The 13,836-nt window shown below is 39.7% G+C and overlaps 1 protein-coding gene across 3 annotated transcripts in view; it reads left to right on the forward strand.

Moving 5' to 3' along the window:
* ARL6 (ADP ribosylation factor like GTPase 6) overlaps window positions 1-13,836 on the forward strand; it is a 474,277-nt gene that overhangs the window by 358,822 nt on the left and 101,619 nt on the right. For all 3 annotated transcript variants that reach the window (XM_053706042.1, XM_053706044.1, XM_053706043.1), the window contains exon 6: window positions 8,251-8,380. In XM_053706042.1, coding sequence (XP_053562017.1) covers window positions 8,251-8,380 — 130 coding nt within the window. The remainder of the gene's footprint in view (window positions 1-8,250; window positions 8,381-13,836) is intronic.

Here is a 13,836-nt window from a genome sequence, read left to right on the forward strand (position 1 = left end):
ACAGAGCCGCTCATAAGGCCTCACGTCAAGTATAGTTTACACAGAGACCGCTCATAGGCCTCACATCAAGTATAGTTACACAGAGCCGCTCATAGGCCTCACGTCAAGTATAGTTACACATAGCCGCTCATAGGAGCCTCACATTGAGTATAGTTACACAGAGCCGCTCATAGGCCTCATATTGAGTATAGTTTACACAGAGCCGCTCATAGCCCCATATTGAGTATAGGTTTACACAGAGCCGCTCATGAGGCCTCACGTCAAGTATAGTTACACAGAGCCGCTCATAGGCTAACGTCAAGTATTATTACACAGGGCCCGCTCATGAGGCCTCACATTGAGTATAGTTACACAGACCGCTCAGAGGCCTCACGTCAAGTATAGTTACACAGGAGCCGCTCATGAGGCCTCACATCAAGTATAGTTTACACAGAGCCGCTCATAGCCTCACATCAAGTATAGTTACACAAAGCCGCTCATAAGGCCTCACATTGAGTATAGTTCACAGGAGCCGCTCATAGGCCGAACGTCAAATATAGTTACACAGAGCCCGCTCATAAGGCCTAACGTCAAGTATAGTTACACAGAGCTGCTCATAGGCCTCACATCAAGTATAGTTACACAGAGCCGCTCATAGGCCTCACCATCGAGTATAGTTACACAGAGCCGCTCATTAGGGCCTCACATTGAGTATAGTTACACAGAGGCCGCTCATTAGCCGCACATTAAGTATTATTACACAGAGCCGCTCATAGGCCTCACATCAAGTATAGTTTACACAGAGCCGCTCATGAGGCCTCACATTGAGGTATATTTACACAGAGCCGCTCATAGGCCTCACATTGAGTATAGTTACACAGAGCCGCTCATCAGCCTCACATCAAAGTATAGTTACACAGAGCATACACTGTCAGCATTTAAATATTGCATAAGTATTTATAGTAAAATGCTTGTGCAATGTAGCCCCCTGCTCACTGGCGGTCAATTGGCAGCTAGCAGGGGCTTTCAAATCTTTCTGATCAGATCGGATTGGATGATTTCAATCCGCCACCTAAAATGTGAAACGATGGGGGGCTCCGAAGCAGCATCCTCTGCTTAATAAATGGAGCCCTTGGTGTGTTTTGTTGTGTGTTTGGTGTTGACTAATGAGTGTGCCATAATAAATACTTGGGGGTAGTCTAATTTTAAACAAACCTTTCACAAGACCATTTAAGTTTTGATTTAGAGAACATATCTTGCAAATCTCTTTGGAAATATGATGCGGGCAGTGAGAGTACAGTCATGAAACAAATCTATTGATTGTCAGTTGTTCAGTTAGATACTTGGTGAAGTCAAATTCCCCTTCGCTTTAAGATTTTAGCTTAGTCTCAGGTTTTCCCAGCAAGTGAACAGTTTGGAAGTCTTTATGTTCCTGGGGAATGTGAGTCCCGATATCTTTATTTTGTAGATTTTAACCATACAAAGGGGAAAAAACATGATGTACCTTTTAACATGCTGTGATAATTGTTCTTATGCTGAACCCATCTCTGCTGAATGCTTTTCCTGTGTTGTAGATATCATTACCAGACGTTCACGTCTATCAAACCCCATTATTTTCTACAGTGTCCTGTCAAGACTGTTTCTATTATGTACTCTCTGTCAGTTTCATTTTTACCTCCATTTCAGTATCCTCTTCACTCAGAGAAAGTGTAGGTCAGCTTCTTAATGGTCGTTGGTGGTTGAGACTTGAAACACAAAGTAAATTGTTTCTGTCATTGTCTTTGATGTATAAATCTTTTTTTCCAGTCTCCTCTTTCTTGACAGTAAAATCAAAGCACTGATATTTTCACTCTTCAAAATGTAATTCTGTTTCATGTTTTGACTTTGTCAGTTTGTTCTTTCTACCTTCTAAATTCACCCCATCCCTGTCTAAAAGACATTTTAAATATAACAATTTAAGCTTTTTATTGCTGATTTTTTATGCATCTTCAAAAGTTCAAAATATATTGCTATACTGATAAAGCTTTCATTTTATACTTTGTACACTGTACTGTGTCAGTATGAACTGAAAAAAGTCACACTATAGCATAAACCATATAAAGTACTAAACAGCCAATTGAATTGTTAAGTCCAGAGATAAAATAGATATTACTGAAATAAAATAATTATCTTTTTTCTTTATATAACCCGTGCCCATTGGTTTTTGTTCTGCATTACAGGTACACATTCGCCCAATCTGGAACTCCAAAATCCAGACTTTTTTCATTTAATAGGGAGAAGTGAAATCCCAAAAATTTTCTTAACTTATTCAGAAGGAGTTTTACAAATTAAATAATTTTTCTTCTATTATCTAAGTTTCTTAGTTCTCTTGGAATACTTAAAAAGTATACCTAGGTAGGTTCAGGAGTAGGGAGCTAGCTGCTGATTGTGGCTGCACGTATTTTCCTCTTGTCATTGGCTTACTGGTGTGTTCAGTTAGCTCCCAGTAGGACATTTGATGCTCCTTCAATAAAGGATACCAAGAGGATTAGCCAGAGACTGGATGTGGGAGTAAAAGAAATATCTAAGGCAAGTGTGACCCTAAAGAGATCGGGCATGTTTGCTTAGGGTAATGATGTTAGGATCAACAGTTATAGATAGATGGGGCATAGAGGATTTTAGAAGAAGGGGGGAAAAATAAGGATCTCCGTTTGGATAGATTTAACTTAAGGTAGTGAGAGGACATCCAATATGAGATATTAGAAATACAGTTAGTGACACAAGTTAGAAAGGAAGGGGAAAGGTCTGATGCAGAGAGATAGATTTGGTTGTCATCAGTATACAAATATAATTGAAAGCCAGCAGCACTGCAGAAAAAATAAAAACAAAGGGGATAGGGAAGGGTGAGGAGCTACACTACATAATAAATGGGGTAGCGTCCCTAACTAATGATTGCCAGGGGGAGGTGGGGGGACCACTACACTAAAAAAAAAAAAATATTTAGGTATTCTATAGGTACTGGCAGACAGCTGCCAGTACCTAAGATGACAGACAGTATTAGAGGGGGGGAGGAATCAGGGAGGTTGGAAAGTAAGGGGGGGAACCTACACTGCAGAAAAATAGAACAAAAAATTATTATTTTTTAAAAAAAAAATATGCCTTAAATCTTCATATTGGCAGACTGTCTGCCAGTACCTAAGATGGTGGAGCCCAGTGGGAGGGAGGGAAGAGAGCTGTTTGGGAGGGATCAGGTAGGAATCAAGGGGTAGAAAGTGTCAGTGGTGAGGGTAATTTCTACACTAAAGCTAAAATTAACCTTACAAGCCACCTGATTAACCACTTCACTGCCAGGAATAAGTGTGGTGCACAGCTGCAATTAGAGGCATTCTAATTTACAAAAAAGCAAATGCAAAGCCATATATGTCTGCTATTTATGAACAAATGGGATTCCAGAGAAGCTTTTACAATCATTTGTGTCATGATTGCACAATCAGTATGCAAATAATTTCAGTGAGAAACCCAAAGTTTATAAAAAAAAAGTTAACTTTTTTTATCGCATTTGGCGGTGAAATGGTGGCATGAAATATACCAAAATGTGCCTAGATCAATACCTTGGGTTGTCTACTTAAAATATGCTAACAATTCTCCGGTATTATGGGCAAGTTCTTCTCTGAAAGTCCCGGTAGTAAAGGGGGTTAAAGGGACATGAAACCCAAAATGTTTTCTTTCATGATTCAGATAGAGAATAACATTTTTTCTCCAACATAGGTGTGTCCGGTCCACGGCGTCATCCTTACTTGTGGGATATTCTCTTCCCCAACAGGAAATGGCAAAGAGCCCAGCAAAGCTGGTCACATGATCCCTCCTAGGCTCCGCCTACCCCAGTCATTCTCTTTGCCGTTGTACAGGCAACATCTCCACGGAGATGGCTTAGAGTTTTTTAGTGTTTAACTGTAGTTTTTATTATTCAATCAAGAGTTTGTTATTTTAAAATAGTGCTGGTATGTACTATTTACTCTGAAACAGAAAAGAGATGAAGATTTCTGTTTGTAAGAGGAAAATGATTTTAGCAACCGTTACTAAAATCGATGGCTGTTCCACACAGGACTGTTGAGAGGAATTAACTTCAGTTGAGGGAACAGTGAGCAGAATTTTACTGCTTGAGGTATGACACATTCTAACAAGACGATGTAATGCTGGAAGCTGTCATTTTCCCTATGGGATCCGGTAAGCCATTTTTATTACAGACAATAAATAAGGGCTTCACAAGGGCTTTTTAAGACTGTAGACATTTTCTGGGCTAAATCGATTCATATAATAAACATATTTAGCCTTGAGGAATCATTTTAATCTGGGTATTTTGTAAAATAATATCGGGCAGGCACTGTTTGGGACACCTTATTCTCTAGGGGGCTTTCCCTTATCATAGGCAGAGTCTCATTTTCGCGGCCGGTATTGCGCACGTTGTTTTGAGAAGCATGACATGCAGTCGCATGTGTGAGGAGCTCTGATACATAGAAAAGACTTTCTGAAGGCGTCATTTGGTATCGTATTCCCCTTTGGGCTTGGTTGGGTCTCAGCAAAGCAGATACCAGGGACTGTAAAGGGGGTTAAAGATGAAAACGGCTCCGGTTCCGTTATTTTAAGGGTTAAAGCTTCCAAATTTTGGGTGTGGAATACTTTTAAGGCTTTAAAGACACTGTGGTGAAATTTTGGTGAATTTTGAACAATTCCTTCATACTTTTTTCGCAATTGCAGTAATAAAGTGTGTTCAGTTTAAAATTTAAAGTGACAGTAACGGTTTTATTTTAAAACTTTTTTTGTACTTTGTTATCAAGTTTATGCCTGTTTAACATGTCTGAACTACCAGATAGACTGTGTTCTGAATGTGGGGAAGCCAAGGTTCCTTCTCATTTAAATAGATGTGATTTTATGTGACACAAAATTTAGAGAAAATGATGCCCAAGATGATTCCTCAAGTGAGGGGAGTAAGCATGGTACTGGCATCATCCCCTCCTTCGTCTACACCAGTCTTGCCCACTCAAGGAGGCCCCTAGTACATCTAGCGCGCCAATACTCCTTACTATGCAACAATTAACGGCTGTAATGGATAATTCTATCAAAACATTTTAGCCAAAATGCCCACTTATCAGCGTAAGCGCGACTGCTCTGTTTTAGATAATACTGAAGAGCATGAGGACGCTGATGATATTGTTTCTGAAGGGCCCCTACACCAGTCTGAGGGGGGCCAGGGAGGTTTTGTGTCTGAGGGAGAAATTTCAGGATTCAGGGGAAAATTTCTCAACAAGCTGACCTGATGTGATTACATTTAAATTTAAGTTGGAACATCTCCGCGCTCTGCTTAAGAAGGTGTTATCCACTCTGGATGATTGTGAGAATTTGATCATCCCAGAGAAACTATGTAAAATGGACAAGTTCCTAGAGGTCCCGGGGCCCCCAGAAGCTTTTCCTATACCCAAGCGGGTGGCGGACATTGTAAATAAAGAATGGGAAAGGCCCGGTATACCTTTCGTCCCTCCCCCCATATTTAAAAAAATTGTTTCCTATGGTCGACCCCAGAAAGGACTTATGGCAGACAGTCCCCAAGGTCGAGGGGGGCGGTTTCTACTTTAAACAAACGCACCACTATACCCATAGAAGATAGTTGTGCTTTCAAAGATCCTATGGATAAAAAATTAGAAGGTTTGCTTAAAAAGATGTTTGTTCAGCAAGGTTACCTTCTACAACCAATTTCATGCATTGTCCTGTCACTACAGCCGCGTGTTTTCTGGTTCGATGAGCTAGAAAAGGCGATCACTAGTGATTCTCCTCCTTATGAGGAGATTATGGACAGAAAGCGAGGGTTCTCAGATTCTGTTATTGATACTCTTGTTCAGGCCAGAAAGCCTGTAACCAGAAAAATTTACCACAAAATATGGAAAAAATATATCTGTTGGTGTGAATCTAAAGGATTCCCTTGGGACAAGGTAAAAATTCCTAAGATTCTATCCTTTCTTCAAGAAGGATTGGAGAAAGGATTATCTGCAAGTTCCTTGAAGGGACAGATTTCTGCCTTGTCTGTGTTACTTCACAAAAAGTTGGCAGCTGTGCCAGATGTTCAAGCCTTTGTTTAGGCTCTGGTTAGAATCAAGCCTGTTTGCAAACCTTTGACTCCTCCTTGGAGTCTCAACTTAGTTCTTTCAGTTCTTCAGGGGGTTCCGTTTGAACCCTTACATTCCGTTGATATTAAGTTATTATCTTGGAAAGTTTTGTTTTTGGTTGCAATTTCTTCTGCTAGAAGAGTTTCAGAATTATCTGCTCTGCAGTGTTCTCCTCCTTATCTGGTGTTCCATGCAGATAAGGTGGTTTTACGTACTAAACCTGGTTTTCTTCCGAAAGTTGTTTCTAACAAAAACATTAACCAGGAGATAGTCGTGCCTTCTTTGTGTCCGAATCCAGTTTCAAAGAAGGAACGTTTGTTGCACAATTTGGATGTTGTTCGCGCTCTAAAATTCTATTTAGATGCTACAAAGGATTTTAGGCAAACATCTTCCTTGTTTGTTGTTTACTCTGGTAAAAGGAGAGGTCAAAAAGCAACTTCTACCTCTCTCTCTTTTTGGATTAAAAGCATCATCAGATTGGCTTATGAGACTGCCGGACGGCAGCCTCCTGAAAGAATCACAGCTCATTCCACTAGGGCTGTGGCTTCCACATGGGCCTTCAAGAACGAGGCTTCTGTTGATCAGATATGTCGGGCAGCGACTTGGTCTTCACTGCACACTTTTACCAAATTTTACAAGTTTGATACTTTTGCTTCTTCTGAGGCTATTTTTGGGAGAAAGGTTTTGCAAGCCGTGGTGCCTTCCATTTAGGTGACCTGATTTGCTCCCTCCCTTCATCCGTGTCCTAAAGCTTTGGTATTGGTTCCCACAAGTAAGGATGACGCCGTGGACCGGACACACCTATGTTGGAGAAAACAGAATTATGTTTACCTGATAAATTACTTTCTCCAACGGTGTGTCCGGTCCACGGCCCGCCCTGGTTTTTTAATCAGGTCTGATAATTTATTTTCTTTAACTACAGTCACCACGGTATCATATGGTTTCTCCTATGCAAATATTCCTCCTTTACGTCGGTCGAATGACTGGGGTAGGCGGAGCCTAGGAGGGATCATGTGACCAGCTTTGCTGGGCTCTTTGCCATTTCCTGTTGGGGAAGAGAATATCCCACAAGTAAGGATGACGCCGTGGACCGGACACACCGTTGGAGAAAGTAATTTATCAGGTAAACATAAATTCTGTTTTTAAAAGTTACTAATTTACTTCTATTATGAAATTTGCATTGTTCTCATGTTATTCTTTGTTGAAGAGATATCAATATAAGTAGCGTTTTCATGCCTGGAGCACTACATGATAGGAATTAGTTCTGCCGTCTAATACTCTTGCTAATGTGTAACATTCTTGCAAAACTGCTGCCATATAGTACTGCAGACATGTGCACACTCCTGAACATACCTTTCTGCTTTTTCAACAAAGGATAACAAGAAAACAAAGCCATTTTAATAATATAAGCACATTGGAAAGTTGTTTAAAATTGTATGCTCTTTCTGAATCATGAAATACATTTTTGGGGTTTTATGTCCCTTTAAGAGACGAGAGAAATATACCAGCGCTGAAGAAGAGGTTTAAAATGTGTGTGAGGATAGGAGTAAGATTAGACAGGTAGTGAGGTGACAGGAGGACAATATAAAGGTAGGAACTTCTTCCTCAGTAACAGGGGCAAAAGAGCTGACTTTGTGCGTTTGGGATGATTGCAAGCTGTTGAGGGGTTTGGAGATTGGCAGTATGCAGAGAAGTAATCTTGCTTAGAGAGGTTAGGGGCAGAAAAATAGGTGTTCAGCTGACTTTCTTCACTACAAGTTCATCTTGAACACCGTGATTTTCTCTAATGTTGCTCAGCAGTGCCGGAACATCTGTGTAGGTAGCGTGTCAGAGGAGTATGTGTGACTTCCGAGCTATGGTAGGAGGGGCCAAGTTGTCAAGGACCAATGTAAGAGTGGTTCTTTATAGTATGAACAAACCTTAGCAGATAGCAATTCATTTTCTGTAATAACATTCTCATCTAATTGAATAGATGTGCCTACCGCTACAATTGTTTTTCGTTTCACATTTGTAAAGGAATAATCCCCCCCCCCCCCCGCTTATTTAATCTTCTTATAAACTGAGTAAGGTTTAATGCAACACAATTATGATATGCTTCTTATTTGAACCTGACTTTGTTTTCTTTCTGTAGATATTAAACACAGACGGATACCGATTTTGTTTTTTGCTAACAAGATGGACCTGAGGGACTCCCTATCATCAGTAAAAGTGTCACAGATGCTGTCCTTAGAAAATATCAAGGACAAGCCCTGGCATATTTGGTAATTTTTCCATTATTTTCAAGTGTGTATTCGTGCACAATGAGGCTGTTTTTGTTTAAAAGAAGCTTCTAATAAACATAATAATTGTCCCAGTACTGCATGTTATAGGCTGTATCTGCAGTAATGCTTGGCTAGAAAAATATGAGATATTAACGCAATAGTTTTAATGGAATCTTTATTACAGCAATAAGTAAAGGGACATGAAATTATTCTGACAAATTATATAAGGTCTTCAGCCTTTTCAGGGGCCACATTGGAATTGTTGTTGCACACAGAGTAAACTTTTGATTGAAGCACAATATATATGTTTTAAATAAAAAAAACTTTTTGTATAAAGAGTTTGTATTGTCAAAAAATCACATGCTTTAATCTGGGGTCTCAAAGTACCGGCCCTGGGGCCATTTGCAGTCCTAAAGATAGTTTAATCTGGCCCTCCCTTGTTTATTTGGTAAACCATTAATTTGAGCGCCATTCATTTTTTAGGGTTCTAAGAGGTGTAACAAGTTGATGTTCTATACAGGCACTCACTAGATAAATATAAAGAGAAGCATGCACTGTCCAATATAGACTCCCACCATGCACTGGTTGGATAAATGTCACCTTTTACACAGTTCCTAAATGATCACTTCACTTGACACTCACAACATAAATATACACAACTGTGTATGTCTATTCTGGGGTGCAACTCCCACCATACACTACTACTTCTGTAAATGTCACTTCCAGTTCCTAGTATATCCAGTTCCAGAGCACTCACTCTGTTCAAGTGGCCCCCATCGGAGAGGCACACATGGCCATTGGCCACCCAGATACAATGAGCATGATACCCTTGTGTTAGAATATATAATTCAACCCTACACTACTGTGTGTTTAACCCCCGCAAAGGGGGTAGACGAGCCGCTCGGGACCCGTGGAGCACTGTGGGTCCCGAGCAGAAACTGCAGGGCTAGCTGCACATCTGAGTTGTAGTGGGTGTCATTTTTTGACTATTAACACTATGGGCTCGCCTGTGGCGGGGCGAAAATACCCGCAGGTATTCGGCATTGCACACCAGCGCAATCCCGCCCCCTGCCCGTGCACAGCCAATCATGCGCGGGCAGGAGCTGTCAATCTCCTCGGTCTGACTAGACCGAGGAGATTAAATTTCGCCACATTAGAGGTGGCGAAGAGGCTAGGGAAGCAGCGGTCTGGTGACCGCTGCTTGATAAATGACGGCGAGCAAGTTCTTGTGAGAACTTGCAGCCGTAGGGCATTAATAAATCTAGCCCCATGTATATGCTTGTACATAAGCCAAAAAACTACATATAAACATATATCCTGAAATTAATGCTATGGATTCTCCCAGAGAGGAAAGGAATGAGCTGGTTGCATAGAATGAAAGGAATCTTTTTTTTCTAGCTTCACCTGTGAGCTGCATAGATTAATTCTAGTCACAGACTCTCTGTTGTCACAGTGTTAGGTTACTTGTGCAGAGGCTGAGAGACGGCAGCATAAACATGCGCCTTCAGTTTCAACCAGCAGAGCGTTACAGCTTCTCATTGGCTGTAGCTCTCTACTTCTGTAGTAAAAACAACAAATAAAAACACTCCCCAGTGGGGAGGAGATGGTATTAACCCCTTTTTATCCTCACTTGCCTTAAATGTCCTTCTCTCCACTGGGCAGAAGCAGAGAGCTACAGCCAATCAGAAGCTGTAACACACTGCTGGTTGAGACTAAAGGCCCACACTTATACTGCCAACAGCTATCGCTCGCCTACTAACCCAACAGGAGTTAATAATTCTTATTACAATGTTCACAGTACAATGTTCTTCACTCTTACAGAACAATGTACTTTTTATTGTAAATACATATATATATATTTTATATATATATATATATATATATAACTATATCTGTGTATATATATATATATATATATATATATATATATTATTTTACATTAACAGTATCCGATATATAGAAATATATATTTGCTGATAAAAAGTAAAAAAAATATCTATGTGAAGAGCATAGAATTGTAAAATATGTGTAACGCACATCAGGGTTCGCTATTTATGTCTAACAGTCATTTTAGAGCACATGAAGAATTGCTAACTTCAATGCGCAGTATTGAAATATTAAAGGGATATCAAACCCCAATTTCTTTCATGTAATTAGCAAGAGTCCATGAGCTAGTGACGTATGGGATATACATTCCTACCAGGAGGGGCAAAGTTTCCCAAACCTTAAAATGCCTATAAATACACCCCTCACCACACCCACAATTCAGTTTTACAAACTTTGCCTCCGATGGAGGTAGTGAAGTAAGTTTGTGCTAGATTCTACGTTGATATGCGCTCCGCAGCAAGTTGGAGCCCGGTTTTCCTCTCAGCGTGCAGTGAATGTCAGAGGGATGTGAGGAGAGTATTGCCTATTTGAATGCAGTGATCTCCTTCTAAGGGGTCTATTTCATAGGTTCTCTGTTATCGGTCGTAGAGATTCATCTCTTACCTCCCTTTTCAGATCGACGATATACTCTTATATATACCATTACCTCTGCTGATTCTCGTTTCAGTACTGGTTTGGCTATCTGCTATATGTAGATGAGTGTCCTGGGGTAAGTAAGTCTTATTTTCTGTGACACTCCTAGCTATGGTTGGGCACTTTGTTTATAAAGTTCTAAATATATGTATTCAAACATTTATTTGCCTTGACTCAGAATGTTCAACTTTCCTTATTTTTCAGACAGTCAGTTTCATATTTGGGATAATGCATTTTAATTTAACATTTTTTACCTTAAAATTTGACTTTTTCCCTGTGGGCTGTTAGGCTCGCGGGGGCTGAAAATGCTTCATTTTATTGCGTCATTCTTGGCGCGGACTTTTTTGGCGCAAAAATTCTATTTCCGTTTCCGGCGTCATACGTGTCGCCGGAAGTTGCGTCATTCTTTGACGTTTTTTTTGCGCCAAAAATGTCGGCGTTCCGGATGTGGCGTCATTTTTGGCGCCAAAAAGCATTTAGGCGCCAAATAATGTGGGCGTCTTATTTGGCGCGAAAAAATATGGGCGTCACTTTTGTCTCCACATTATTTAAGTCTCATTTTTTATTGCTTCTGGTTGCTAGAAGCTTGTTCTTTGGCATTTTTTCCCATTCCTGAAACTGTCATTTAAGGAATTTGATCAATTTTGCTTTATATGTTGTTTTTTTCTTTTACATATTGCAAGATGTTCCACGTTGCAACTGAGTCAGAAGATACTTCAGGAAAATCACTGCACAGTGCTGGAGCTACCAAGCTAAGTGTATCTGCTAAAAAACTTTTGGTATCTGTTTCTCCAGCTGTTATTTGTATTGCATGTCATGTCAAACTTATTAATGCAGATAAAATTTCCTTTAGTACTGTTACATTACCTGTTGCTGTTCCGTCAACATCTAATTTTCAGAGTGTTCCTGATAACATAAGAGATTTTATTTTTTAAATCCATTAAGAAGGCTATGTCTGTTATTTCTCCTTCTAGTATACATAAAAGTCTTTTAAAACTTCTCTTTTTTCAGATGAATTTTTAAATGAACATCATCATTCTGATACTGATAATGGTTCTTCTGGTTCAGAGGTTTCTGTCTCAGAGGTTGATGCTGATAAATCTTTGTATTTGTTCAAGATGGAATTTATTCGTTCTTTACTTAAAGAAGTGTTATTTGCATTAGAAATAGAGGATTCTGGTCCTCTTGATACTAAATGTAAACGTTTAAATAAGTTTTTTAAATCTCCTGTAGTTATTCCAGAAGTGTTTTATCTCCCTGATGCTATTTCTGAAGTAATTTCCAGGGAATGGAATAATTTGGGTAATTTATTTACTCCTTCTAGACGTTTAAGCAAATTATATCCTGTGCCATCTGACAGATTAGAGTTTTTTGGGACAAAAATCCCTAAGGTTATGGGGCTGTCTCTACTCCTGCTAATGTTCTACTATTCCTACGGCAGATAGTACTTCATTTAAGGATCCTTTAGATAGGAAAATTGAATCCTTTCTAAGAAAAGCTTACTTATGTTCAGGTAATCTTCTTAGACCTGCTATATTTTTAGCGGATGTTGCTGCAGCTTCAACTTTTTGGTTAGAAGCTTTAGCGCAACAAGTAACAGATCATAATTTTATAGCATTATTATTATTCTATAACATGCTAATAATTTTATTGGTTATACCATCTTTTGATATCATTAGAGTTGATGTCAGGTATATGTCTCTAGCTATTTTAGCTAGAAAAGCTTTATGGATTAACTTGGAATGCTGACATGTCTTCTAAGTCAACTTTGCTTTCCCTTTCTTTCCAGGGTAAATAATCATTTTCGTTCCTTTCCTCACAAGGAACAAAAGCCTGATCCTTCATCCTCAGGAGCGGTATCAGTTTGGAAACTATTTCCAGTTTGGAATATATCCAAGCCTTATAGAAACCTATAGCCAGCTCCTAAGTACCTATGAAGGTGCGGCCCTTATTCCAGCTCAGCTGGTATGGGGCAGATTACCTTTTCTTCAAAGAAATTTGGATCAATTCCGTTCTTAATCTCTGGTTTCAGAAACATTGTTTCAGAAAGGTACAGAATTGGCTTCAAGTTAAGGCCTCCTGCTAAGAGATTCTTTTCTTTCCCGTGTCCCAGTTAACACAGCAAAGGCTCAGCATTTCTGAAATGTGTTTCAGATCTAGAGTTGGCTGGAGTATTTATGCCAGTTCCAGTTCTGGAACAGGGGCTGGGGTTTTATTTTATCTCTTCATTGTACCAAAGAAGGTCAATTCCTTCAGACCAGTTCCGGATCTATCATTATTGAATCGTTATGTTAGGATACCAACATTCAAGATGGTTACTGTAGGACTATCCTGCCTTTTGTTTAGCAAGGGCATTATATGTCTACAATAGATTTACAGGATGTGTATCTGCATATTCCGATTCATCCAGATCACTTTTAGTGTCTGAGATTCTCTTTTTAGACAAGCATTACCAGTTTTGTGGCTCTACCGTTTGGCCTAGCCTCAGTTCCAAGAATTTTTTTCAAAGGTTCTCGGTGCCCTTCTTTCTGTAATCAGAGAATAGGGTTTTGGTATTTCCTTATTTGGACGATATCTTGGTACTTGCTCAGTCTTCTCATTTTCGAAGAATCTCATACGAATCGACTTGTGTTGTTTCTTCAAGTTCATGGTTGGAGGATCAATTTACCAATCAGTTCATTGATTCCTCAGACAAGGGTAACCTTTTTAGGTTTCTAGATAAATTCAGTGTCTATGACTCTGTCCTTGTCAGACAAGAGAAGTTTAACATTGATATCAGCTTGTCAAAACCTTCAGTCACATTCATTCCCTTTGGTAGCCTTATGCATGGAAATGTTGGGTCTTAGGACAGCCGCATCAGATGCGATCTCCTTTGCTCGTTTTCACATGCGACCTCTTCAGCTCTGTATGCTGAACCAATGGTGCAGGGATTACTC

The sequence above is a fragment of the Bombina bombina genome, chromosome 3 (assembly GCF_027579735.1).
Source record: "Bombina bombina isolate aBomBom1 chromosome 3, aBomBom1.pri, whole genome shotgun sequence".
In the NCBI taxonomy this organism is placed as follows: Eukaryota; Metazoa; Chordata; class Amphibia; order Anura; family Bombinatoridae; genus Bombina; species Bombina bombina.